The sequence below is a fragment of the Gopherus flavomarginatus genome, chromosome 16, assembly GCF_025201925.1.
Source record: "Gopherus flavomarginatus isolate rGopFla2 chromosome 16, rGopFla2.mat.asm, whole genome shotgun sequence".
Lineage (NCBI taxonomy): Eukaryota > Metazoa > Chordata > Testudines > Testudinidae > Gopherus > Gopherus flavomarginatus.
In genome coordinates this window covers 2,063,512-2,091,245 of record NC_066632.1, presented here as the reverse complement: position 1 = coordinate 2,091,245, position 27,734 = coordinate 2,063,512, and the positions used below count along the sequence as shown (strand labels likewise).

Sequence of the window (27,734 nt, the reverse complement as noted above, 5' to 3'; positions counted from 1 at the left end):
GAGCTCCTCAACCCCCCTCCCCCAGCCCAGGCCAATGGGAACATCAGCACAATGAAGAGGAAAGAAATCAGGGGCTGGTTTGGGACATTTAAAGTTTTATTCAGTCAGTGCTGTCTGGAAGGGAGGGGGTGGGTCTAAGGCAGGGTTTTAACACAGCTGAGGCCAGGCCAGGCCAGGGCACCTCCCTCCGAGCAGATTCCTTCTCTCTCCAGCCCGCGAAGTGTGACCCAAACCCAGGCACCTTGGATGCAGCCGGCCCTGAAAGCCCCCCGAGGCAATCACACAGCAGTGACTTGGGCCCTGCTTGAAGACCGGGACCTTGAGACATCTCCCCTCCTGCAGAGCCCAGTGCGAGACCGGCCCAAGTACCCCCAGGGGCTCTGCCTAAGCCTCAGCTCAGTGCCCTCCCGCAGCTCCCAGGCAGGAGGGGGAAGCAGGCCCTGCATGGGGGATTTGCAGCAGAAAGTGCCTGAACTGAAAGGGGGGGGGGGGAGAACAGCTGGTTAAACACTCCTCACCCGGGCCAGAATCCCCAGCCCCAAGAACCTGCTAGTCTAGAACCAGCGCTGCAACAGCACATGGGCTCTAGCTTCCCCTGGCGTCAGTAGGAGCTGGGTCGAGAGCCCTAGGATTTTTGCACCAGCCGAATGCCCAGGAGCGGTAAGCCCTTTACCAGCTTTGCGTTTGCTTCCTACCCCAGCTCAGTGCCTTGCTGATCCTGCAGAAGGCAGCCCCCCGAGGTCACCGGTTCAAAACTCTCCGCTGTACAGGGGAAGCCCAGGCACTGGCAGGGACAGCAAAACCTGTTCCAAGCTGGCGTAGAGAAAAGCATTGGGAACGCCAGAGGCCTGTCTACAGCAGGGCACCCACTATTGCTAGAGTTAATGTTAACAGCAGTTCAGCTACAGGGGAAGCTTGCAAACCCAAAGAAACCCCTTCCTCCTAAGGCTTGCAGGGCACAGAGGGACCTGTGACAGAGAGGGGCAGGACAGGGGGCCCTAGGGGCTGCTTCCTGGAGAAAGAAGCCACTCTTAACAGCAGCTCCCCTACCCCTCCAATACCTCACTCTACTCCTTTCCCTACTAGTGAGCAGCTAAGAAATCCCAACTTGGCCCTACAACTTTCAGTCCCACCCCCCCAAAACCTTCAGGCAAGGAGGAATTTACCAGAAGGGAGAGCCGGGGCCTGGGGAAGAGAGGTAGAACTTTGTTGCATTTTGATTGTTTATATGAGCATAAAAGGAACTTGCTGAAACATTTAGAAGCAGGGCTGTGGAACGAGGCAAGTGCCAGGAGATCACTTTTGCATCACATGAAGAATATGTGTAGAAACAGACCACACAGCTGGAAGGTAAGGAGGGGTCGGGGAGAGAAGAGAAAACACACAAGGCGGGTGGGTTTAGCTCATGGAACCAGAGTTAGGACAAGTTTCACTTGAGCAGTTTTCAGGCAGGGTTTTTCCAACAGTCTTAGAATGGCTTAGCACCCAAATCCCACCCAAGCTGGTGTTTAATACCTTTAGGTTCCTTTGAAACATCCCAGCTTATCTCTACTCGATTCCTCTCCCTTTCTCACTGGGGGGAGGCTTGGCTAGAGCTCAGAATCCCACAGGTCCTTCGTGAGCACCAGGAGCAGGGCTGGGCCCTGTGGTGCTAAGACCAGGGCAAACAGTTAACAGGATTCCAAGTCACTAAATCTGCTGCAGACAAGCCAGGCACCCGACTCCATGTCACAGCATTAGTGCAATTTTTAAGCTCCTTTCCCTTTCTAACACGCAGCGCTCCTGGCTTTCAGCAGGAGGCCAGCTGGTGAGAGAGAGAGGGGAGGAGAGTAAGCTGATTTTTGGATGCACCTCTGCCAGGGAAAGGGAATGTTCTCCATGCTGCAGGCTCTGTCCTCTGGGCCTGACCCACAGCCTAGGGGGAAAGGCTTTGTCCATCGCAAGAAATAAATAAAATAGCTCCTGCCATCCAGCACTTCTTGGTAAAGCCAAGAACCACGTGTGCAATTAACATCTGGGGCCCCCTTTCCTCACCAGCGCCCCAGGACCCGGAGTACAGAACTCCCCTCCTTAGAAAGGTCTCTGTATTTGACAGAAAGCCCCCAGCTCACGTTGGATCGAGGGCCCAATATTAAAAGTTGGTTTAGGTAACAGGACAGAAGCTGCAGAACAAAACCTACATTCCGGGTACAGTTTGCAGTTGTCATAAAAGGCAACAAAGTTTAGAGAGAGGAAAAACAGTTACCAGAGGGTGTTTTTTCCTTCCTTTAAGAGTCACTTGGTTTAAATAAGAACGTGTGGTTGGGGCTATGTGAGTGCACCAAACCTGTGCCTTATTCTGAAGTCATATGCGAGACTTTGGGGATGCATCCAAAATCATTGATGAACAAGCTCGGGTTTGGTTACAACGGATACTACAGGCGAGGAGGGGAATGAAACAGACAGCAGCCTATTCTGAGCCATCTCCGCCTGCAAGCAAGGCAGGCTGTCCCACAGCACATGCCTCAGCCCTTGCTGAAATCAGCAGGAAAGTCATGCTGCCGGTAGCTAGCTAGCGTCTGATGACTGTTCGTATTGCATCCACTCAGCTACCATCAAAATCCCTTGCTGGAGGGTAAGTGGCTGAGGAGTATAATTTTTTTTAAATAAAGTGCCTGGGTAAGGGTTATCTTTGGCTATGGAGCCAGACGGTCACATTTAAATGCACTGTTTATGTTGTTAAAGAGGGCAACTGACAGATCAATAGATTAATCTATGCCACACAGTTAATGATTAATATCAGCAAGGCAATTTACAAGTAGGTGTGCCCAGTGGGGAGATAAGCTGGAAACATGCAGTATACAGAACTCGTAAGAGTCTCCTTTGGTTTTTATATTATATATAAATAAAAAATGAACTAGTTCAGGAAAGCAGGCCCTGAGCTTTGAGCACATACTAAGGTCTCATGTAATTCAGTTCTTCTGACTCTCAATTCAGGAAAGCTTGGAGGAAAAACAAAACCACCCCCACAACATTATCCCCCCATTAGGAAAGGAGAAGCGACTAATTCAGATTCTATATTAATTACAAAAAGAAGGACACAGTGAAGTTTCTACTGATCGTTTCCATTCCAAAAATTTAATTGATCATATTAGACTAGAAATTTTAAACACTTAAGATTTAAAAAAAAATCTGTGACATTTATCGACTGTAGATGACACTTTTCCCCCAGTAGGCGCTGGTTGTGGCATGGAGTCCGGTCAGTAGTGCAAACGTCCCTTTAGACAGCGAAAGATTTGATGGCAGGTGGAGACACCCTCCCCCACAACTTCCCCCAAAAAACAAAATAGAAAGAGGGGATGAAGGATGGAATTAACTCAGCAACCATGAAAACAAGAAAATAAATAAATCATATTTTACATACAGGAAACGGCTCCAACCAAACATATACAAACACACACACACAGGCCATGGTGTGTGGCAACAGATACTATATATAAGCTGTACACGGCTATTTACACCCTTCAAAATAAGAAAGAAGTTGAATCTGTCACAGCTTCAGGCCAAAAAGGCGAGTTCTTTGCACTGGTCTGTAGCCCTGTTCCCCGGCCCGAGGGACAGCTACGCCAAGGCGGAAAGAGTTGTCCCTTTGTGAACTTTAACCTTTAGATCTCGTAACATTACGCCGGCTTCCCTGCAGTTTTATCATTACAACTCATCCGTGCAGAATCCCCCCCCGCAGACTGAATGGGGACGGGACTGACTCCGATCAGAAAGGCCACATCTAAGCCCTGATCCTGCAAACGTTAGCGAGCAAAGTCGCCCCAGTGCAGGACCAGGCTATCGGTCCATATACGCGCATAGGGAATGCCAGTAACTCAAGCACGTGCTAGAGCACGGGGAGCAAAAAGCTCCATCGCTCATGAAGGCTTAGGAGACTTTGCATTCTGGGTATTTTTGGTAGGGTGCAGAATCAAGCTGACTCGAGTCCTGCACTTTTTGTTTGTATTTTAAATAAAAAAGCCAGTTTCGGGGGGGGGGGGGGGGGGCTGTAAAAGGGATTCAGACTAAGCAGAATGGGGGGGGGGGGCGCAAGCCGGCTTAGACTTATCAAGACTCAAAGTGCTAAGGCATGTGGCAACTGTAAACAGTAAAACGAGTCAGGACACGCTCCTGGCGCAGGTTTCCTCCTGCCCCAGCCAGCACAGGCCGTTCCTCTTTTCCCTCCCAGCCAGACACACAGAGGCCAATGCAACGAGGCCTCTTCGAGCCTGACCTGGATTTCTTCCCTGCAGCCCCCACGTTCCACCAACCCTGCAGCGCAAGAGGGTGGCAGGGAGGGAAAAAAGTGAAAGACCATGCAAAAAAGTTACCAAAAATACACAACCCCCCTGAAAAGGGCCCAAAAAAGTGCAAGGTGGGTGAGGGAGAAGTTGCAGCATTGGAACCCGGAGATGACAATCGGCGAAGGGCGACTGCACCAATCGGCCCATCTCTGAGGAGCCATCCTGTTCAGCACAAGCGATGCCAGCGTCACCGACCGAGAGAAGCACCTGGGTCGTGCCTTATCTGTCCGGGGGGCGGGGGGAGAAAGAGTCTGAAGACTTTTCTTCAAGCAGGATAGGGACATGGCACGTGTGTGTCAGGTGGGGGGCGGGATTCCAGATCTAAGCAAACATCCATCCCCCAGAGGGGGCGCACGCAGACATACACCGAGTACAGACGGGATGGCAGCACCAGTTTGGTTTTTAAGTCCCTGATACAGATCTGGCTTCATCCTTCCTCCCTGCCGTTAGTCCTTTAGTGAAGCTGACCAGCTGCAGGCGTGGGGACTCCCAGCTTACATCCAGAGAAGTCGTGTTTCTTTCCACCCACCCGATTTCTTTTCTCCTTCACACGTAAGAAAAAGTTCTCCTCCTGTCCCAGATCAAATGGAAGAAAACCAGCAGGTACATCCCCGGGGGGCGGGGGAGAAATCAACTGCATCTGATACAAAAAGTATTAAATATATAAAACATAAAAAACCCAGGAGTCAAACCAGATGCATCTCCTCCCCCGAGAGCCAAGCGAACAGTGTGTTGGGGACAAGCAGCGCAGGCCCATCAAGTTACTCAGGAAGTGGCGCGGCGCTGCGGGCGGGTTGGACGGTCGTTAAAGAATCAAAGAAAAAGTCAGGGAGGAGAAAGACGTAGTGCGTCACTCCCTCCCGTGAAACGAGCAGCAAAGTCTGGCAGGAGGCACGTCCCAGGTTCACGCTACGTCGTCTTCCAAGCTGACGATCTGTCTCTGTTAAGGAAACACATTTCAGCCATTACCAAAGGTTTCTCCTTCGGACAAGATATGGGGCAGGGATCTAGCTTCGCCTCAGAAACCAAACAAAGTGGGTGCTTCAGACTTCAGGGTTTGTCCCTGTTGGGTTAAGCTCTGACTAGCCAGGATGCATCAGCCATTGGGAAATAGGATGCAGGAACTTCTGCTTCAGAAATTGCTTGTGCTAAAGGAGAACTCCTCTTAGCTGCTGGCAGTCTAGGGGCTAGGACACAGTTAAGCTACTCCGATTCCAATTGGGTGGGGGGCAGTGTATTCCCAGGCATCCTGAGAAGGTGTGAAATCAGTGAGACGAGCAGTGACTTTGCCAAAGCCTCAAGCTGGGTGGGGGGAGGAACACACCCAAAACAAACTTTTGGCAAAGCAGATTCCGCGACCCCACAAATATTTCTGAACTACAGGAGTCAATTTCCCTGCATTTTTTGAATCAGGGAACTTCGACCCGTCCCACGTGAAGTGTGTGTGTGTGGGGAACAGTTTTGTGTCTATGCAATTCCTTTCAGGACCAAGGCAGCTGACAAAAAACCCAGAAACTCATTTGTCTTTTCAGAGTTGCCGACAAAGCAAACCCGTTGTTCTGGCCCAGCTCTGCTCAGGCCTTCCTGGCTGCCAGCCCTGCACGCAGCCACGCCTGCGGCTCTTGGAAGGCAGACTGGGGACATACTCGGACCACGGGCTCCTTGCCACCAGCCTCTCAGGGGGACTGCAGACCTCCCGGCTCACGTACTGGGCAGAACTCGGTCTTGCAGCTGGATTTGGGAGGCTAGCTGAGGCAGGGAGCCGCTTACCGATGGGTACGTGTATCCGTCCTGGCTCCGACAGATGTGAACCTCGTCCTCCGTCGTTTTCTGATAGACGGGGTTGTCAAAGTTGATGCTGTTGATGTTCTTGAGGCGCCAGTTCTTCCACACCAGGAAAGCACCAAAGGCGATTAAGCTAATGAGCACTAGGGGGGAGGGGAGGAGTGAGAGGAGGGGAAACATTGTAACTGCTGGAATTAAACACAAGCCCCGAGAAGCTCTAGTCAATCCCTGTCCCCGTGAGGCAATGGTACAGTGGGATGTGAAATCCCCACGGAGCACAGAGGCCCCCCAACCGGTCCTGATCCAGCAAAGCATTTCAGCGGAGGTCAGAGCGAATCACCGCTGGGAGGGGAGGAAGGATCAGAGGTCACTGAGGTCTCTCTCTCTGGTACTTAGACCCCGCTGCTGGGGACTACGAGTGCCTCACGATGTGTTCACCCCCACAGCAGTGCTGCTCTTCTCCACTGCATCGATGGGGAAACTGAGGCAGGCACCCATCCCAGGGGTCCCTAACGCATTCCTAGGAGAAATTCCTTCCTGCCTCCAGACCAGGGCGGGCCACTGAACCCGATGGCCATGGCCAGCCGCCTCGGCAGCCAAGGCGAGGAACAGCCAGGATTCAGTGCCCAGTGATTTTGTTCGCAGAGAAAGGAGGCTGCTCAGGACAGCCAGCATTTTAGGAACTTACCCAGCGGCAAGACAACGGAGAGCGCAGTGCGGCCGCTGTGCTTGTCCTGGTTGGTCTCAGCAGCAACATCATTGCGAGCTGGAAGAGTGGAGAAGCCAGTTAGCTGCAGCAGAGGGGCTGGAGCCAAGTGGCCATTCGAGACAGGATGGTTTGTCTATCCCAGGTGCTGCACAGGAATCCCACTGGTCACAACAACATCTGACAGAGCGACTGGCTGTCTCCCAGCTCTTCTGCTGCTGATTGCAGCAGCCTCATTTTACAGGTGGGGAAACTGAGGCACAGAAGCCCAGTGACCTCAGGCAAGTTGGTGCCTACGCAGAATTAGAACCCAGGAGTCCCAACTCCCATTCTCCCCCAGCATCTACTCATGAGGCTACACTCCTCTCCTAGGATCGAAAACAGAAGCCAAGTGTCCTGACACCAAGAACACCCGGCTCTAACCATTAGACCACGGTGCCCTCCTTGAGTTGGGAGCATGACCCAGGAGTCAGGACTCCCAGTCCCCTCTGCTCTAACCGCTAGACCGCATTGCTACCTATGGTTCTGGACAAGGGAGAATGTTAGGGGGGCAAACAAAGGCATTCTTACCCTGCTGGGATAGAGTGACCATCTCTGACGTGGTCAGGTCGAGGCCATCCCCAGCATGGGTGCTCAGCACCCCAGCCGTGGCAGCCGGTGGCCTTGCTGTCTGCTTCAGTGCACTGGTCGTGGTGAGCAGCCGGGCCAGAGGCGTGGTGCTGGCGGCGGTGGGGACTTCCGGATCTGGGAAGGGAATTTAATACTTAGCGGTGGGGGGGGGGGGGGGGGAGGAAGGGGGGAGAGGTTTCTCTGCCCCTTTTACTGGCAGCCTAGAGAGGTCAAGTGACACCCAGCATCACACAGGGAAAGTCAACGACCACTCTGAGAACAGGACCCAGGAGTCCTGACTCCCCGTTCCCTTGCTTTAACCACCAGGGAACACTCTCCCTCTCCAACAGGACCAGGCTGTCTACAGAAAGCTCGGCACAGACACACTGGGAAAGCCATTGAGCCGACAGCTGGCCCCACAAGCGTTGGCCGATTCCCCCATGTACCTTTGGAGCAGCTCCTCATGTCCGCAGCGAGGTGCAGGCCATCGGGGCAGGCACAGGTGTACTTGGGTGAGTGGCGTGTGATCTGGGGGGCAGGGAGGCACAGGTACTCGCAGCCGCCATTCGGGAGAGGGTGGTTCTCGCACCAGTTGATGCCTGGGAGGGCACAGAGAGCATAGGCCTGAGCACCGAAAGCAATGGGGTGGGGCTCCGGGGACAGATAGAGGGATTCTGCAAAGAGATCCCAACGCGACAGCAGAGAGTCCCACAGCCCACACACCCCGGTCTGAGCGGATGAGCGCCTGCCGTACCTGCCGGCTGCCGCAGGTTGTGATACAGGACAATATCTTCTGGGGAAAACAAGTCTTCCGCCACCAGGGTGACATTGGTGCCGGTCAGGCGGTTGGCGCTGAAGATGGCTTCATTGAGGATATCCGTCCAGAACACTTTATCCTGAAGTGGGATTTGAGATGGAGAAGCAAAAAAAGACACCTCCCCGATTAGCCACTGGTTTCTCCCGACACCTACCCACCGAAAAAACCCAACAGCATGTGCCAGTGACACAAGCAAATATTGAAAGAGGCAGACAAACGCCTGGCCTCTGTATCCAGAGCAAGTTGCATCACTGATCTCCGCATGGTGCAAGGTCCAGGCAGTCCCAGACCTTCCTCCTCTAAGTGGGACAGTCGACCCCATGGATTGAATTGGGGTCGGAGAGGGGCTAGAGATTTAGTGACTGGTCAGTGGCCTGGATGAACATCCCCATTTGGAGCAGCCCCTACGCACTTCAGCTGTAAGCTCCTGGGCCTGGCTTTTCCATTGTGTCTACACAGCCCCCAGCAGAACGGGGTGGTGCCAGACCAGATTGGAGCCTGTAATGCAGTGTCACTCCCAACACAATCTCAGTGCATCTACGGCAGGTGCAGGAATGGGGAGAGGCTTTTAACTCGGAGGGGAATGTTTTCCAAGAGCAATGAGCAATTCCTGGGTGTCCAACTTGAGATCCCCTAAAGTGGCTGGATTTTCAGGGGGCAGGTGCTCAGTGCTCGCTGGGGGGCACGGGGAAAAGCCAGGCCTCTTTCAAGGTGTCAAGTGGGGCAGTCACAAAGAGGCACCCACGTCATTAGCTGCCTTTGAAAGTGGGGAGCCCCATGACGCCGGGGCAGGTCCCTTGATTTTGTGCCTGATACATTTAAGTTTCCACCGTGGATTTCACAAGGCGGATCCAAGACAGAGGAGCTTCGACCCAAGACTCACCTCAAAGACGGTGACCGCAAAAGGGTGAGCCAGTCTCTCCTGGTCCTCAAGGATGGTTTTCCTGCTGCCCCCGTCGACGCCCACGCTGGAGATCGAGTGCAGCTTGGAGTCCACCCAGTAGAGGCGCTGGTTTACCAGATCTGAAATAGACCGGGGGCTGGTGAAGGCTCTGGAGGCTCCAGGACAGCAGAGATCTTGCAGGGAGCTGGAGCACTCAGCTAAGAGACCTTCTAGACAAGCCAGACTCCCCATTCAGCCAAGCCATGGAGAAAGGAACGCGTTACGCTCCAGTCTGTGCCAACGCTCCCCAAAGCTATGGGAACAAAGAGCGGCCAGAGACCCCTGTGCTGAAACCTCCGTGTGGCCAAGAGGTAAAGGAACCCGATTTAAATGGGACACGTCACCGATGGAGTTGGGAGCCTTGCTTTAGACCATTTCTGGCCTTCAGTAAGTGGCCTGGACGGATTTTCAGAAGCTCCCAAGAAACTCACTCCCTGAGCAGCTTAGTTTTGGGCTCCCAGACTTGAAAACCTTGGCCAATAAACCCCCCTCTGTGTGTTACTGATGCCCCTCCCCACACAGCTCGTTACACTGGAAAGCGCTTTAAGCAGCTTATCTGGACTCTAGCCCCGATGGTTGTTCTTTGGCCCATAGAAACGTGGGGCTGAAAGGGGTCACTGCATCACGGTGCCCAGGCCAGAGAAACCACATTGGTCAGATTTCCTTTGGTTTGCGCTCCGTTTCTGCCTGGGCTCTCCTCAAAAGGGACAGTTCCTTCAGTTCTGTGTGCACCCTCCTGGCGGGGAAGAGTGGGACCCACGGACACCCCCCCACGTACCTAGAGTTATTCCATTCGGCCACTCGATGCCGTCTTGCACCAGGGGGAAGCTGTCCACACCATTCAGCCCGCTCTTGGCAATCTTGGCAGAGCTCCCCCAGTCCGTCCAGTACATGAAGCTGCCAGGGGGGAGGCACAAGGAGATTAGAAAGCACTGCTCACCGGGCACCAGCCGAGCTAGCGCGACACGGAGGAGACAGCTCCGACTCTGCCCACAGAGTTCAAGCCCATCTCCATTTGAATTCTCCTGTCAGGGCAGCAGATGTCTCGTTTGTCTGCGTTGCTGAGGGGATGCTCTGACTGCCCCTTCCCCTCCCCTCCCCTCACATACGAGATGGCTTCAAGGCCACCTACCCGTGGCTGGGGTCCACCACGATGGCACGTGGCTTGGAGCTGGGCTCCTCGATCAGGGTCTTCCTCTTGGCGCCCTCCCTGTCGGCCACGGAGACGGTGCCCAGCGCCGAGTCCGTCCAGTAGATGTTCCCGTAGACCCAGTCGACAGCGATGCCGTCGGGGGCTCGGAGGCCAGTGCTGATCACAGCAGTGTGCTGGGTGGCGTTGTCAGCCTGGTCTAGCCGGGTGCTGCAGGGGAGAGGAGACGGGTCAGATCCAGGGGACTCGGACCCAGCGGCACTGGAGGAGTGGTACCAAGCACGTCCTCGCAGCCCAACGGGCCAGTCGGCGGAGCATCAATGAACTCCGAGGAACTGCATCAGTTTCCGCCCACAGAGGATCAAGGACAAACTCTGGCACTGGTGAGAAGATGCCAGACCAACTGTCCTGAGAACCGACAGCCTCTAGCCGCAGGACAAGGACGGCTTAGGGAGACGCAGGGCCAGCTTCCCCCCAGCCCCTCTCCCAGCACGCACCACCCCTCCCAGACTAGGGCGGAGACCTCACAGGCATCTCTGCTGGGGCTCCCGGTTTCACTATGTGCCCCCTCCGCTGGGAAATGTGATTAGCTTCTTCGCTGGAGGCTCTATCAGCTGGGGTGGCTTTCACACCCTGCCGGGTGGGGTCCCCCCTGCTCAGTGGGGTTCTGGGGCCACGCCCGGCACTAGCAGAGCCAGGCTGCCCCGGCAGAACTGGCTTTACCTGTAGATTTTCTTCTGAGACAGGTCAGACCAGTAGATTTTGCGCTGGGCAATTTCCAGGTCCAGGGCCACCACGTGCTTCAGGTGGGAGATGAGGCTGCCGTAGTCGCTGCGATCCAGCGTCATGCGCCTCACTTCGTTGCGGTTGGTGAAGAACAGGTACGCGATGGTGCCTGGCAGGGCCGGGAAGGAAGAAAGGGGCCATGAGACAGGGCCAGCCAGCAGGCAGCCACTGGGCAAGACGTGCCAGGGCTCTTCACGGACGGGAAGAGGGAACCGCCAGACAGAGCTGGAAGTTCACAGCGACAGAGACAGTCTAATACCAAGATACCTGCTGTCGCTGTGGCAACAACTGTGGCCACAACCCCCATCCCACAGGGTTGTTTCCACCTGACACCGCCAGGCGCTGGGAAACAGCCAATCAGTTTCTCATTAAACACTCACAACAGTTTTCTTAAGCAAAATCCCACTCTCCGATTCCGCGAGAGTCACCTTATCTTAAGGTAGGGAAGCGTCTGAAAAGCAGGGACTGCCGAGATCCAGGCCTGGCAGGCCCGAAACAGCCTAGCATCACGGAGGGACTAGGAACCAGATGCTGCATTGCACTGGGATGCAACCCCCCATTTTCCAAGAATACTGCGGCCTGGCCAAGACACAGGAGTGTAGATCAAACGAGGCATCCCCAAGAACCAGGAGTTGCTGACATACCGATGGCTTTGCAGGTTTTGGTAGTGAGGTCAAGCTGGTAGCCTTCGTTACATTCACACTTGTAGCTTCCCTCCAGGTTCACGCAGATCTGGCTACACGTATCGGGGCTCAGACACTCGTCAATATCTGCAAACCCCAAGAGGAAGCAGTTAAAAACCCCTCAAAACGCAAGAGACAGGATGTCCCAGCAGAGATTTTAAAAGAGAAAAATTAAGTTATTTCTTTTTTTTAACTCCCGGGAGGCTGAGAGCCGCATGCGTTTGCTGTGTCCCAATCCCAGAGGAGCATTTCGGTTTGAGATACTGAAAAGGGGTCTGCCAAGATAGACTGGGGAGTGGGCTTCAGGAAGGGAGCTACATTTACCACCGTAATAAAAACTGACTCGCCCCGATTTCAGGGCTAGGATGGCGGCCAGAGGTCACCTTACTCATCAGCAGGGCCCTTTTCAAAGTCAGCTGTGCTACACTGAGCAAAGCCACCTGCACAGCAAGGCAGCCACACAACTGTTCACACCAAGGAGACCTGCCTTTGCGTGGAATGTGGCCAGATCAGGCCCCACCCGTCAGACGGCACTTGCAGGCCGCGGTGTCGTTGGGAGCGGTGCCTGGACTCTGCGCATGCTGCTTAGAAGCAGACATTACCCCTCAAAGCCACAGAAATCTCCCCCATAGCCAGTGAGAGGCAATTAAAAATACTGCTCCAGACTGGCCCCCGCAGCTGGGAGTGGGTTTTAAAGCCGTATACAGCAGTTGGCAGGAGGTTGACGGGGATGGAGAACCTACCTTCACATTTCTTCTGGCCAACCAGCTGGTAGCCCTCAGGACACAGGCACTCGTAGCCAAGTTTGAGATCTTTGCATATGTGGGAACAGCCGCCTTTGTTGGCCAGGCACTCGTTTGTATCTGGAAAGAGACCGACGTGGCGTGAGCTGAAAAGCTTTGCCCAGCATCGTCACCTAACCCGCCCGTCCCTCCAAGGCCATCGACACACCATGCTGGCCCCAAGCGGAGGTGTTTGTAAGCGCGACGCTCACCACCCCCTTCTTGAAACCCACCCGAGAGTCCGTAGGATCCAACATGTCAACAGCAAAGGTGAGAGAACCAATTGCAAGAAACTTGGGATCCCAGCTAAACAGAGCCAGCTGGGCTCCTCGGAAAGGACGATGCCCTCGTCTGGCCAGCTGTGCATCTTCGAGCACGGCCAATGTGAGACTGAGCAAACTCTTACCACACTCCTTGATGGGCTCGTCGGACCAGTCCCTGCAGTCCCGCTGTCGGTTGCACACTTTGTCCAGAGGGATGCACTCCCCAGAGCGGCACTTAAACTTGTCAGGCCCTTCGCAGGCAGTCACTGGAAGGAAGGAAGGAAGGAGATTCTCTTGAGTTTCATGCTAGACTTCTCTTGCAAGAGACACGAGCCCTGGACGGCTGCTCTTCGCCACTCAGCCAGAGCTGGAGAGATCTGCCAGTAGAGCGCCTCACCTCCAGCACTGCAGAGAGGCCAGGGCTGGGGTGATCAGTCTTCCCTCTCCTCCAGCTAGGAGCTCAGCACAGCATCAACTCCACATGTAAGTCCCACAGTTTGGCTAATCAGTCATTGTCCTGGACCTGGCTGGGTACTCTGGGAGGTGCCAGGTTCCGACTGTCCTGACATTGTATTGACTGCTTGGGAAGGGTTTTACTTGCCCTCAAAGGTTTTGTTTTAAATGTGTAAGTAAAAATAAATCCAGAGCCAAAAATCAAACCCCATGATGCCACCTTGGCACAGGAAATGAGCGAGAAAGCGCAGATCTTCTTAGCGGAGTATCCCTTCCCATCAGGTAGGATAAAGCTCCTTGACACCCCTCTGGCAATGGAGGGGTCTTCAAACTCTCACAGGTTTTATGCTCTTGGGGGTATTGACTGAGAATGGGAACTGTTAACTAACAATAGGCACATTAACAATGTTCCTAGCAGGCAGGCTGCTACATTTCTGCCTCCAGCCTGCCTCGTGCATAACAAAACCCAACCCTGCCATGCCAGCCAGCTGCAGTAGCAAGGGACAGGGACAGAAAGTCTGTCTGACTCTCTCATCAGCACACTTGTACACCCAGCCCCGCAACCCCTCTTCCCCTCCGATGATGGTCAGTCACGCAGGCAGGCACACCCAGCGCCCCTCTCCAGTCTCAGGCTGCTCCGGGCATGCTGGAACGGACATGCTGCCAGGGAAGAGGTGCGTGTCCCCGGCAGATATTTTTTTGTTTTTCTGCCCCTGCTTTCACTGCCAGCCTGGGAATCCAGCATCCTGTCTCGTAGAGCCAGACATACCCGTCTGCTCCAACAGACACCCAGGTCTGAACCACGTGCCCCAAAACTGAAGCACACATGGATACAGGCAGTGAACAGAGCCATTTACAGTCAATTGTCCTGGTTATCGGGAGCCAGCAAGATTCCAAACCACCATTAATGGCCCCCACTTTGCATAATCACAATAGGCCCCAAAGTTCTAATTCTTGTTTCAGATACACGAGTGGTACATTTAGACAAACAGAATGACCTCACGCAGTAGATTATAAGCTTTATAATGATATCTTACAAGAGACCTTTTGCAAGAAGCATTTCCCAGTTACATTATATTCACACTCGTCAGCATCCTGCCATCAAATCAGAGTGCAACGTCCCAGGAGGCACTATTTGTGCCTGCAGGAGCTTGTTCAGCGAGAAGTTCTGGCCAGAACGGGAACTATTGGTTTCAGAACAGCTTGGAGAGCAGCGGTGACCCAGCTCAAGCCGGCAGGAGGCGCCCTGGGCTTGTCGAATGCCAGGTCACGCGGGTCTAATCGGCCGTGCCCACCCTGCACCACTCACCGTTCTTGCAGCCGACCTCGTCGCTCAGGTCTTTGCAGTCGTACTCCTGGTCGCACTGCCGGCTGCCGTGCACACAGGCCCCGTCGTTGCACTGAAACTCGTCCGGGCGGCATGTGGGCTTCGCTGAGGGGACGGAGAGGAAGGCAGAGACTTGGGGACCCAGCTGCAAAGGCAGCCCGGCACAGAGTTTCCCGCTGCCCGGGGAAAGCCAACGCGGGTTTCTACCCCACTCGCTCAAGGGTTTTTATTTAAATCTGATCCCAAAGAGCACACAGTGTCTCTGGGCTGGAGCCGAACCCGGGGGGTGGGAAATGTGTCAGCTGAATGAGGGGCGCTCGCAGCGGTCGCTTGCCAGGAGGCAGGTGGGTGACTTGACTATCAGATCAGCCACTCCCAATTCATCCCCTGAGCAGGGTCAGCCCAGGAGACAGGCAGGGACAGGGTCACTAGCCTCTGTTTGCCAGAAGCTGGGAGTGGACCACACGATAATGGCCCTGTTCTGGTCACTGGGCTGGATGGATCTTTGGCCTGACCCAGTCTGGCCGTTCATAGGGCAAGGTCAGGTTTCCCCACCCCCGCCCATGCGTCAGCCAACATGCCTGGGCCTGGACGCGCCCACACCAAATCAGTATGTGGGGCGGTCCCAGGCTTCTCCCGAGGCTGACCCACTACAGCCAGTTGGGAGGGAGGGACTGGGCCAGTAGGAAGTTTCCCGGGAGCCACTGTCTGGCCACCAGCCAGCAACAGGCGTCAGGCCTTCCCCGTGCGGCTAGCGCCCGACGTACCACAGTTCTCCTCGTCCGAGCGATCCCGGCAGTCCAGGCCCCCGTCGCAGCGCCACTGCGCGTGGATGCACTCCCCGGAGCCGCAGTGGAACTCCAGCGGCGAGCAGGGCCCGGGGGCGGGGGCCGTCCGCCCGCCGCAATTCTGGGGCCACTCGTCGGAGCCGTCCGGGCAGTCGGGGTCGTCGTCACAGGCCCAGAGCTTGGGGATGCAGAGGGAGCTGTTGCACTGGAACATGTTGGGGTTGCAGGTCGGGGCAGGGCAGTCGGCCTCGTCACTCCCGTCCTCGCAGTCGTGGTCCTCGTCGCAGACAAAGGCCAAGGAGACGCACTGCCCGTTGTGGCACTGGAACTGGTCGTCCATGCAGCTCTTCGGTGCTGGAGAGAGGGGCAAGGCAGGGGGGTGATCAGCAGCCCACGCCGGGGTGTATGTGTGTGGGGGGGGAATTGGCAGCCCACACTGGGGGGGCTGAAGAGAGGGGCGAGGCGGGGGGGGGAGGGTGAAATTGGTGGCCCATGCGGGGAGAGGGAGGTGAATCGGTGGCCCACGCCAGGGGACTGGAGAGGGAAACTCGGCCCCAGTAACAGCTTGGGAGGCCGTTCCAGGAGCGAGTGCAGCTCTGTCTATGCCTGCAGCGGTTACGCCTCTGACTATAGCCTAGGCACCAGCCCTGTTTGACATGCAGCGAGGTGCCCAAGGTCACCACAAAGCAGCAACACAGCTGGGGATAGGACTCAGGAGGCCTGACTCCCAGTCCCACCCCCCGTCACCATCTAGCCACTAGCCCCCGCCCCCCCATCACCATTCCCAGTGTTCCCCTAGACCCAGCCAGTCCCTCCAGCACCAGAAACTCCCCGCCTGCCTGCTCGCACGCCACGCCATGCTCCGCCATTTAAAGCCAGGTGCGCAGGACGTCCTGTTAGAGCTGCTGGCGCCGACGCCGAGCGCGACTTACCACAATCCCGCTCGTCTGAGCCGTTCTCGCAATCTGCCTTGGTGTCGCACCTCCAGGAGGCCGGGATGCACCGGTTAACGCGGCCCCCACAGCTGAACTCCTCCGACTTGCACGTCACCAACTCTGGAGGAGACAACGAAGAGACACTGGGTGCAGGGGACACGGGGCTGGACGAGACCGTGATGCCAGTCCCTGCTAGCACGGGCTGCCCTGTCATCTCACCCCGGCCGGCCAGACCCTCCCTCCCACGGTTCAAAGCCTCCCTCTCCTTTCCGGACGGCATCGATCCCTGGCCAGTTTCCATTTCTTCTTGGGCCAACTTTGGCCTTTAACAGCTCTTCACTCTCCCCCGGGGTGCCCCACCTCTTGCTAGGCAGAGCCAGCCAAGCTCTGCATCTCCTCCCACGAGATCGGCCCTCAATTCCCCGTTTGGCCACCTGGAGCGGCCACTTACTGCAGGTCTCCTGCCACTCGTCGGACTCGTCCTTGCATTCCGGACTGCCGTCACACACCCACTTGGAGGGGATGCACTCGCCGTCCTGGCACTGGAACTCTGTCTTGCCGCATTTCTCCTCTGCTGCCAGGGAAACAAGAGGCCCTGGGTTAGCTGCGGAGAGGACAGTGAGACTGGCTCCCATGGGAACATTCATCAGGAATCAGTGGCATTGCCGGAGACGGACCAGACCCTACACGCCAAGTTCCCTAAGCCCGTTGGATCCCCCATCTGCAGAGAGAACGGGCCAGAGCTAGTGTAAATCAGCACAGACCCACTGATGCCAAGGGAGCCATCCTGATTCACACCAGCTGAGCATCTGGCCCCTAAACCCATCTGAGAGTGGGCGGGGCAAACCAAGGTCTCAGTATCTGTGGACACGAGCCATTATCCCAGCTCCAGCTGGATCCCCACTTTCCATGGGGATGGGGTCCCCAACTTGGGCGCATCCACATTTTAAAGATCTTCATGGCAGATGCAGGGAGTGAATTTGTGACTTCAGTGGGCCCAGACTTCACCGGTGTCTATTTACAGGCGTTCTGCAAAGCACCGTGTCCCCGTGTGGTGCTACAGAACCCACCCGGGCATTGCGCGCGGCCGTGAAGCATAACCCAGCAATTCCCAGTCTCCCTACGCCGGCTGAGCATTAGAGAATCGCTCCTCCAGCCTCGATCCGTTTTGCCAACGCAAGCAGACGCCTCGGGAAAAGCATCGCTGGAGAGGAAAGGAAGTTAACTCTCCTCGGCATCCACAGGAGAGAGGGAGCCGGTGTTCAGCCAGTGCTAAGAAATACCCTCACCAGACTAGAGAACCCCACTTCTTCCCGTGTCTGCCCACTGGTTTATGAACCACCCACAGAATTATTTTCTAAGCAGAAGTGTGTGTTGGGTCAGGGACAACAGCATCCATGAAGGGTCCGAGCCAGACTGAGGAGGGTCAGACGCGCTACTGCATGGGATGAAAAGGAACCAGGAGCCAGAGGGGGAGTGACAGAATTTCAGCAGATTGTTTAAATGTTCTCTGCTTGGCTGTGAAAGCTACCAGAGGAGCCGGGAGTCTTTGGTAGGAAAGCAGGGTACCTTTTCCGCTACAAAGTTCCCACGTCTTGGCTAGTGGCTACAAAGCACGCCACGTGCACCAGTCTAAAAGGGACCCAATGGGGCCATGTTCTGTGGCGCTGCAGAGGAACGGCAGCACGTGGGGAACACGGGATTAAGGAGACAGAAGGCACCTTGCTCCAGTGGGACAGAAGCCGGACTCGAGAACAGAACAGCTCAGCCCTGCCAATGCTTGCTATGTCTTGGGATATTTGACAGCCTTCTGGGGTCTGGTGGTTTACATTCCTACCCCTTCCCCCCAAAATCAGCTTTAAAAGAGAAGCCGTCTCACCCCTCGGCTGCTGGGGAAATCTCAAACATGTCAGCCATACCCAAGGGTCCTTCTCTGGCCCCCAGCGCCAGAACAGCTGAGCATCTGACAGTTTTTAGTGTCTTTATCTTCACAAACACCCCTGAGAGGCAGGGCAGGGCCATTATCCAGGTGGGAACAGAGGCCTAAAGACTGGGCCAAGGTCACACAGGGAGTCTGTGGCAGAGCCAGGATTTGAACCCAGAGCTAGTGCTCTAACTGCTGGACCACCCAGTTCATACACCAAGAGACTCTACTTTTGAGATCTCATGATTTCATGGGGCCCAACTCAACTCAGGATTGTGTGATCATAGAATCTCAGGGTCAAAAGGGACCTCAGGAGATCACCTAGTCCAACCCCCAGCTCAAAGCAGGGTCAATCCCCAGATCCCTAAGTGGCCCCCTCAAGGATTGAGCTCCCACCCCTGGGTTTGGCAGGCAAGGGACAGTCCCGCTGCAGGCCGCAGAGAGTTACACTGAACTGCAATGATTCGAAGAGACCAGGGCTAGCTGGGCACTAGGCTGTTTTGCCCTGGCAGGCTCTCGCACCCCACGGACCAGCCCTGGCGAACCACCTGACTGGCATCTGACACACCCTGTGAAACACACACACACGCACATCTCAGGCATGAGCTGACTCACGGCGCACTGGGTTTTCCTCCCACGGCCGCTTGTACTGTTACTACAGCTTCCGCTCTGCTGCACACCACCGAGTTTCAGCTGATTCACAAGCCCTCACTTCACACACGCCCTTAGAACGCGGGAGTTGCCCGGCTCTGTGTCACGGTTGTCCCAGCGAGGAGGAGCCAGGATCACACCACCAGTGCCCAGGGCTCAGCCCAGCTATTCATCTTCTGAGATAAGCTCTCAAAGGGCAAATTACTTCTCCTGCCTGGCTCCACTGCTGCTTCTGTTTGCCGGCATAGCCTTACGCAAACAAGACACCACCAGGCGACCGAGCCACGGAGACATCTCTGGTACAAGAGGGAAATCTATCCCCTGCCTTCACACGCATCCCCGGGCGTGTCCCCGGAGTTTAAATCCAGTGATCAGACGGCCTGAAGTAAAAACCTCCCCAAACCCCCAGCTGGACTTTGCAGCTGTTGGTCCATTTCTAGTAGACCCCTTGTTACGAGTTTTATTGAACTGCACCAATAATGGGGGATAGTGGCAGACTAGAGCCTTTCTAGAAGTGAGTATTTTCTAGCCAGCCCTGACCACAGCGCCCTTCCCAGGATCTGGAATTGTTACTGATTTGCAAATCGTGTGGCACTGAAATGGATGTGAGCTGGGCATCCATCGCAGCCTAGATGGCTTATTTCACCTGGCCTCAGAACAAGAGCGATCAGGTAGCAAGGCACCCCGGGAGGCCAAGAGTTGGCTGCTCAGTAACGTTCTTCCTGTGAAGGAAGAGACACAAAATGGCAGCTGCGGCTCCGGCAGGAAGGCATTGAAAAGTGCAACCCACACACCACCTCTCCTCTCAGGCACCACATGCCACCTGGGACTTTCCTTCGGTTTTTAAACAGGGCTTTGCTGGATGGGACTTCGCCCTGGGGAAGGTCACTGACACCCAGCTCCAAAACCCTGCATCTTTTGAGGGGAGTTGCAAAAACAGACACCACAAAAGGCCTGGGCTATGCCAAACAATGAGGTCGGTTTAACTACGTCCGTCGGGGTGGGAAAAATCCACCCCACTGAGCACACAGTTACACTGACCCAAGTCCCCATGGAGACAGCGCCAGGTCGACGGACGAATTCTTCCGTCCATCTAGCTACCGCCTCTTGGAGGGGGATCACTGGCACTGAGGGGAGACTCTCTACTCTGCACAAGTGTTTTAAGGGTCAGACGTGGTTGTTGCTACACAGACGTCAGCTGATGGGCAGAAGGATCCAAGAAAGCAAATGGCATCTGCATCCAGGAAAGCCAGTTCTCAGCAACGTGGCGGTCACTTAATGCGGTCCAAAGTCTTGGACATCAACCTCTAGAGCTGTCCACTTGAACCCCACACAGCCATGCCAAATGCTAAACCCTTGAGGAATCAGAGGCCAGGCTTCTGTCCTACAACCGCCCAGCAGGAGCTTGCAGCTCTGTCTGTTACTAGGTCAGACACATCAAAGTGGTACTCAAGAGACTTCCCTTGGTTTCACTTCACTTTGGAGACACCGCAGTTTCCCTATTTGATGCTGCCAGGGAACATTGATGCACTTCCTTAGCTTTGGGGCTGCTCCCACAGCAGAACTAAGGCCACCAGGATCAGGGCTCGAGTACTTCCACTCGCCTGGGGGGGAGCTTTTAGGGGCGCATCGCCAAGTGGAGCGTCACTTGCAGATTTCAACGTTTTCCGCCCCTCGCATTCCTTAATTGTGAGAACCGTACAGCACTGCCATACCACGGTAATGCTGAGCCGACAGAGCTTTGATGTGGGAAACTGGCAGGGCACAAGCAAGGTTATTAGAAGGGTTGTCAGGCACAATTTGAAACAGCGCTGCCAGTAAAGGCAGCCTACTTCCCTTTAACCCATTAGCACGACCCCAGCAAGAGACGGAGACTGCTTGAAAGAATACTTCAGCCAACGCACTGCCAGAGAAAGCCACTCATTCTGCTTTGCCCAGTGAGGCCCCGTCCGTCGACGTTTCCACCTCTTTGTACGGCTGGTTGTACAGCGAGGGGTGCAGCCTGATCGCCAGCACCATGCTGGCGATTTACATTCTACACGACTGAACCACGGCGCACCATTTTATTGCTGTGCCAACAGAAAACTGGAAAGCACTGAGGCGACTTTTCGACCACTGAGCCCCAGGAGAGGAGAGTCAGATGACAAGACTCTCTGAACTGATTTTCTGAACGCAGCCTCCGGGCACCCAGCATCCCATCGGACCATGGTCAACTGACCCTGGGAGTGGGTGGTTTAGAGATGGGATTTTGGGCTTTAAAGGGAAGAGACGCTCCCATATTGGCCAGAACAGACACACATCTGGGAAACCCTTCGAAATTTACATTAAAAAGTTTAAGCAACTCAACCCCCCCCCCCCCAAAAAAAACAACCACTTCCTTTTCAAATCGACATCCTCAATTATCTTTCCTAAAAATCAAATAAAAAAATAATTTCTTGTTTCTAGGACCAGGTGAGAAAAATATATATGTTGCCACTAGGCAATAATTCCTTTTGCTCTCCACGCTCTGTGCAGACAGCAGATGCGTGTGGTATGACAACAATCTAGGCAAATTTTAAACGCTTTTCACTGCAGAACTGTGATGTTCTGTTTGCTCCTGCTATAGATTTAGTGCTGGATTTTTTTTTGGCAGCTCAAGTCACCCTTTCACATGACAGCTGATTTCTAGCCCACTTCCACGGCAGGTTCCACTTTGCTACAGACTGTTAGCAAATCCTGGTTATAGAAGCCTGTAGCTACTCTCCAGTTCAGCTGTCTCACGTCACAAGCTCAGGATAAAACATCACTCCAGCCCCTGCCTAGTTTGTAAGAATGCCTGGAATACGGTCAAATTCCTCAAATCGCTGGCAAAGCCAACTGCAAAGCCCCTTTGCCTGGCACGGGAGTCTGGAGCATCACCCCCGTGTAGTAACGGCATCATGCCCTTGACAGCGCCTGGACAGATGAATGAGTAACACTCACTCCAGAGCCTGTACTCGATCCAAAAAGCCATGTGCATTCATTCATGGCATTTTGCTGTGGGTCGCACTGGAGCAGGAGTATTTGAAACCCAGCGTGTCGCCATTCAGCCTTCAGAAGGAAGCTGAGAAGCAAGGGAACGGATCCAGAGGGCCTGGAATCCTTTCCTGGAATCACACTCCAGAAGACCAAGGGCACTAGGCAATTAGCCCAGCTGGCAGAAGTCCAGGGTGGGGGAAGAAGGAAATCAGGAACAGCTCATAAGGCCAAAGCTGAGTAATTACAAGGTAACTGTGTAATGACTCTACAGACTTTGTACCAGATTTACAGAGGCACCTGAGTTCGAGTGACAGTCAACGGGAGACAGACGCCTAGAGGAATTTACAGGAGAACCTATCAGCATCTCCAAGTGCATCAGTTTAGCCCTTTGTCTAACCTTATGCCCATGCAGTTTGGCTCCGGGGAGAAGCAGCCCCAATTCGACAGGCAGCCTTTTGTGGAAACTCTCTTTACACAACAGGCAGGGAAATCCCAGATGAGCCAGATTTGTAAGATGAGCAACCGAGTTTCCTTTCCTGCTGAATGAAACATCCTACACTCATTACAGCTTATCCAGGACTCCCAATTTGCAGCAATGTTCGCTATCCAGATCCAGCGTTTGCACCCAGGGGAGGCTGTGGATTTTTGGCTACAGAGATAACTGGGAGTGCATGGCCATGCTACAGCGACACCTGGGGTTGCTGAACATACAAGTAGATGTTTCCCTGCAGAGGCATAACAACTATCTACAAATTCACACACAATCAAGCTGCTCTGCTTTCTTGGACAGAGTACAAGTGCCCATTCCCTGGCTGAAGGGAGCAGCACCTGAGGAGAGGGTTGTGTAAAAACACCCCATGCAGGAGTGAACTCCTGGGGTGGCGAGAGATCCTGAACCAAACCCATGCAAATCTCAGGCCAGGAGCATTTAGAGACCTAGCAAATGCTTCTAAAGCGCCAACATGCAAACTAAAGCGCCAACATGCAAACTACATTGCTAGACACTCAAGAATGCTGAATGTGAAATTTTGCCAGGCACTCGATTTTGCACAAAAATGGGGGGGGGGTCATAAAAAGCCTGCAGCGAAACATCACTCAGGGTAAGCAAGGAAACGCCCATCTGACACTCTAAGCAACAGGCATTTGGGTGCAGACAAAGCCCTTCCGAACACTGAGGTGCAGGATGCTGCCAAGTCAGAAAGGTTCAGCCCCTTACGCTGGTGTAAGAGAGGACACAAGACGCAAAGCGATGCAGGATCCTGGCTCACGAAGCACTGAGCACTCTGGGGATGACACGGAAACGTGCCTGCGTACCAGGACCAGGCCTCAAGGGGTCACATTGGTAACAGCCCTGGGCATTTCCAAGCAGGGCCCCTCGGACACACACTGCAGGCTGCGTGACAAGGGGTTTTGCACTCAGGGCCATGACCCTGAAGCTTGTTTATGGATTTTAAGAATCCGTGACTAAGGACAACTCCAGGCTCCAGCTCCCCAGGGCCCTGCCGCAGTCAGGGCAGCCATCCCCGACATGATATCGGGATCAGCCACAACCCCAAGTCAGCAAAGGGGTCGGGCCCCAGGTCCCGCTCCCCCTGGCTGGGGGGCGACTCTGGCTGGGGCGGGGGGGAGACACCTGCACCATGGGGCTCTTGGGGGAGGCAGCCCTGGGTTTATGGGGGGGAGAGAATGGGATGGGGGGGTAAATACACACTGGGGGGCTCATGTGGGGAGGGGGGTTGATGCAGACACTGGAAGGGGCTGTATGGGGGGGGGTCACAGAGAGACCCTGGGGAGTCAGGGGTTCATGTGGGGAGTGTGGCTGTCATGGGGGGGTGTGTCCTAGGCTGGGCTCCGCCCACCTCAGCTGCCATTGGCCAAAGGGGGAGGGAAACCCGGGTGGCCAGTTGCAGCCACAGCCAATGAGCGAGGAGAGAGCCCAGTGCGCACAGGCTGGGGTGGAGCGGGGCCCCGCCCCCTTCCCGCCCATCCTGGTGGCCCCGCCCACCCAGAGCCACGTTCTCTAGTCCCCGCCCCCCCGTGTGAAACCCTGGTACCCCCAGAGCCCCCCACAGACCAGGCACCCCTCCCCTTCAGAGCCCCCAGCCCCCCCATTCACCTCATAGCCCCACCAGGGACCCTCCACCTTACCCCCCCCCAGAGCCCCCAGAACAGCCACCATGCCCCCCAGGTCCCCAGCATGCACCCCAGCCCCCCCATTCACCTCATCCCCACCAGGGACCCTCCACTTTACACCCCCTCAGAGCCCCCAGAACAGCCACCATGCCCCCCAGGTCCCCAGCATGCACCCCCAGCCCCCCCATTCACCTCATAGCCCCACCAGGGACCCTCCACCTTACCCCCCGCTCAGAGCCCCCAGAACAGCCACCATGCCCCCCAGGTCCCCAGCATGCACCCCTCAGCCCTCCCCCATTCACCTCATAGCCCCACCAGGGACCCTCCACCTTACTCCCCACTCAGAGCCCCCAGAACAGCCACCATGCCCCCAGGACCCCAGCATGCACCCCCCCAGGCCCCCCATTCACCTCATCCCCACCAGGGACCCTCCACCTTACCCCCCCTCTGAGCCCCCAGAACAGCCACCATGCCCCCCAGGACCCCAGCATGCACCCCCCAGCCCCCCCCATTCGCTCACAGCCCCACCAGAGACCCTCCACCTTACACCCCCTCAGAGCCCCCAGAACAGCCACCATACCCCCAGGATCCCAGCATGCACCCCCCAGCCCCCCCTTTCGCCTCATCCCCACCAGGGACCCTCCACCTTACACCCCCTCAGAGCAGCCACCATGCCCCCAAGTCCCCAGCATGCACCCCCAGCCCCCCCATTCACCTCATAGCCCCACCAGGGACCCTCCACCTTACACCCCCCCAGAGCCCCCAGAACAGCCACCATGCCCCCCAGGACCCCAGCATGCACCCCCCAGCCCCCCCCATTCACCTCATAGCCCCACCAGGGACCCTCCACCTTACCCCCCGCTCAGAGCCCCCAGAACAGCCACCATGCCCCCCAGGTCCCCAGCATGCACCCCCAGCCCCCCCATTCACCTCATAGCCCCACCAGGGACCCTCCACCTTACCCCCCGCTCAGAGCCCCCAGAACAGCCACCATGCCCCCCAGGTCCCCAGCATGCACCCCCAGCCCCCCCATTCACCTCATAGCCCCACCAGGGACCCTCCACCTTACCCCCCGCTCAGAGCCCCCAGAACAGCCACCATGCCCCCCAGGTCCCCAGCATGCACCCCTCAGCCCTCCCCCATTCACCTCATAGCCCCACCAGGGACCCTCCACCTTACTCCCCACTCAGAGCCCCCAGAACAGCCACCATGCCCCCAGGACCCCAGCATGCACCCCTCAGCCCTCCCCCATTCACCTCATAGCCCCACCAGGGACCCTCCACCTTACTCCCCACTCAGAGCCCCCAGAACAGCCACCATGCCCCCAGGACCCCAGCATGCACCCCTCAGCCCTCCCCCATTCACCTCATCCCCACCAGGGACCCTCCACCTTACCCCCCCTCTGAGCCCCCAGAACAGCCACCATGCCCCCAGGACCCCAGCATGCACCCCCCAGCCCCCCCATTCGCTCACAGCCCCACCAGAGACCCTCCACCTTACACCCCCTCAGAGCCCCCAGAACAGCCACCATACCCCCAGGATCCCAGCATGCACCCCCAGCCCCCCCTTTCGCCTCATCCCCACCAGGGACCCTCCACCTTACACCCCCTCAGAGCAGCCACCATGCCCCCAAGTCCCCAGCATGCACCCCCAGCACCCCCATTCACCTCATAGCCCCACCAGGGACCCTCCACCTTACCCCCCCTCAGAGCCCCCAGAACAGCCACCATGCCCCCCAGGTCCCCAGCATGCACCCCCCAGCCCCCCCCCATTCGCCTCAGATCTCCACCCAGCACCCCCAGCTCCCCACCAAAACAGCCCCACCCAGTATCCCCCGTTGGCCTCAGAGCCCCACCAGGGACCTTCCACCCCCCAGACCCCCCCGCGCCCCAGGCGAGATGCCACGGCCAGCCCCCCTCCCCCTGAGACCAGCCAGGGGTCATCAGCTGTTCGTTCCCCCCCCCCGCCCGCTGGGTCCTGCAGCCCTTCCCTTCGGGCCCAGCTCCCGAGCTGCCTTCGGGCTCCTAACTCCCCTCGACGGCACTTGGGGTTGGGGCGCGCCCGCCGCAGCCCGAACTCCCCAGTTCAACCCACAGGCGCGTCCCCGCTGCAGCCAGCCACAGCTGATCAGTAACTCATTGGGGGGGACTGACCCCTCCTTCTTCAGAGAGCCCCCCCTGCCCCCCAGCAAGATCTAGGGTTTGAGTCGGCGCTCGGGTGTCAATCCGGAGTAAGTCACTCGGTTCGAGTCCAGCCGCGGGGAGCCATGGGTGTAAACGGGATGAGAACACAAGCAACAGGTGGAGACAGATGGGCTCGGGGGGTTTCCACCTGGGTTAAGGGGTGGCTGGGGGGGGGAATCCAACTGCACCCCCACCCAGACGGGCAGAGCCCCCCCAGACTTCCCAGCCCCGCCCTAGCCAGGTGCCCCCCCCCTCCGGAGAGTGAATGAGAAACACACCAGGGAGGAAGCGGTTTCACACTAACCGCCCCCCCCCGGAGGCAATAGGGGGTAGAAAAGCCCCCCCACCCTGAGAAAAGCGGGGTCCCCCCCATCTCGCTGCAGCGATGCTAGGAAAGCAGAGGGGGGAGTCCCGGCCGGGGGGGCTCCAAGCCACATTACCCTGTGGAACCGCCCAGTCACCCCCTTTCCCCCCAGCCCCGCGCCCCACGTGCGCCCCCAGAGCTGCAGCCGAACCGGGCACTTCGGAGCCCCCCCCCCAGGCGGGCTCTTACCGGAGCTCGCGGCGAGCCCACGCAGGGCGAGGAACCCCAGAGCCAGCAGCGAGGCGGCGACCCCTGCCCGTCCCATGCTCGCGTGGCCCGCGGGCGCTTTTCGGTCTCGCGTGGGGCTGGGGCGTCCCTAGGTGCGTTAATCCGGAGCCGGGCAGACGGGAGCCCTGGCCGCTTGCAAGCGCATGTGGGGCCGGGGAGTCGCATTTCAATGGGCTGCGGAGGGGAGGGGTTTAGAGTGGGGTGATTTTCAAACCGCTCCACATCACGGGCGGGGGCGGAGCCGGGAACGCACGATGTGACATCGGCCATTTAAGCCTTTCCACCCACCCACGCCCCTCACCCTGCCCTTAGGGCGGGAGCTGAGCGCCGCCGGACCACCAGAAACAAGGGTGGGGCCCATGTCTTCCCCTGCCTGGGGCATTTCCTACCAGAAGTGATGGTGATGGCCTGCCCCGTTCTCCCCCCGCCCCAACCTGCTGCAAAGCAAGGAGTTAATCTGGGATGTTTGTGTCTCACTCCTGCCAGCAAAGTGCTTTGGTTTCCCCAGCTGCCCGGTGCTGCAGGATTGCAGCCTGGCCGTAGGATGGCACAAGCCAACCTGGCTACGCAATAAAAGAGCCTTTAGCAATTCAGAAGGTCCCACTAGGTAATCCCAGCCCAGCCCCCCCCAGTGAGAAGGTGTTTGAGGGGCCAGTCAGGAACACCAATGGGGTTGCATTCCCTACACTGTTTGTAATCCAGGGCTGCTGTTGCTTTCTCCTGGGGGAGAGGTGGATGTGCTAAGAGCGTGAAGCGAAGCCAGTAATTCTGCCTCTGCTGAAATCCAGATAATGCCATGCTAGAAATCCAGGGCCTGGCCTGATGCCTTGACACCTGATCTTCTACAGGGAGGCAGCCGACACCGAGATATTCCCAAAGAAACACCAGCCCTGATTCTCTCA

At 56.5% G+C, this 27,734-nt stretch overlaps 1 protein-coding gene across 3 annotated transcripts in view; it reads right to left on the bottom strand.

Annotated features, from left to right (window-relative positions):
- The window catches only part of LDLR (low density lipoprotein receptor), an 85,374-nt gene extending 58,392 nt beyond the window's left edge, over nt 1-26,982 (bottom strand). The window contains exons 1-18 of one of the 3 annotated variants that reach the window (XR_007769873.1): nt 26,794-26,982; nt 16,804-16,926; nt 16,350-16,472; nt 15,397-15,771; nt 14,612-14,734; nt 12,993-13,115; nt 12,548-12,667; nt 11,766-11,891; nt 11,059-11,230; nt 10,318-10,545; nt 9,964-10,082; nt 9,126-9,265; nt 8,180-8,321; nt 7,872-8,024; nt 7,387-7,560; nt 6,799-6,876; nt 6,096-6,253; nt 4,961-5,265 (exon numbers count right to left, since the gene is read on the bottom strand). Coding sequence is in view for 2 of the 3 variants with exons in the window: in XM_050925526.1 (XP_050781483.1) it covers nt 5,230-5,265; nt 6,096-6,253; nt 6,799-6,876; nt 7,387-7,560; nt 7,872-8,024; nt 8,180-8,321; nt 9,126-9,265; nt 9,964-10,082; nt 10,318-10,545; nt 11,059-11,230; nt 11,766-11,891; nt 12,548-12,667; nt 12,993-13,115; nt 14,612-14,734; nt 15,397-15,771; nt 16,350-16,472; nt 16,804-16,926; nt 26,794-26,869 (2,589 nt within the window). In the remaining variant the exon portion in view is untranslated. Of the gene's footprint in view, nt 1-3,098; nt 5,266-6,095; nt 6,254-6,798; nt 6,877-7,386; nt 7,561-7,871; nt 8,025-8,179; nt 8,322-9,125; nt 9,266-9,963; nt 10,083-10,317; nt 10,546-11,058; nt 11,231-11,765; nt 11,892-12,547; nt 12,668-12,992; nt 13,116-14,611; nt 14,735-15,396; nt 15,772-16,349; nt 16,473-16,803; nt 16,927-26,793 lie in introns of those variants that run through there. The other 2 variants (XM_050925526.1, XM_050925527.1) reach the window with 2 other exon arrangements.
- Between the last annotated feature and the right edge of the window lie 752 nt (nt 26,983-27,734).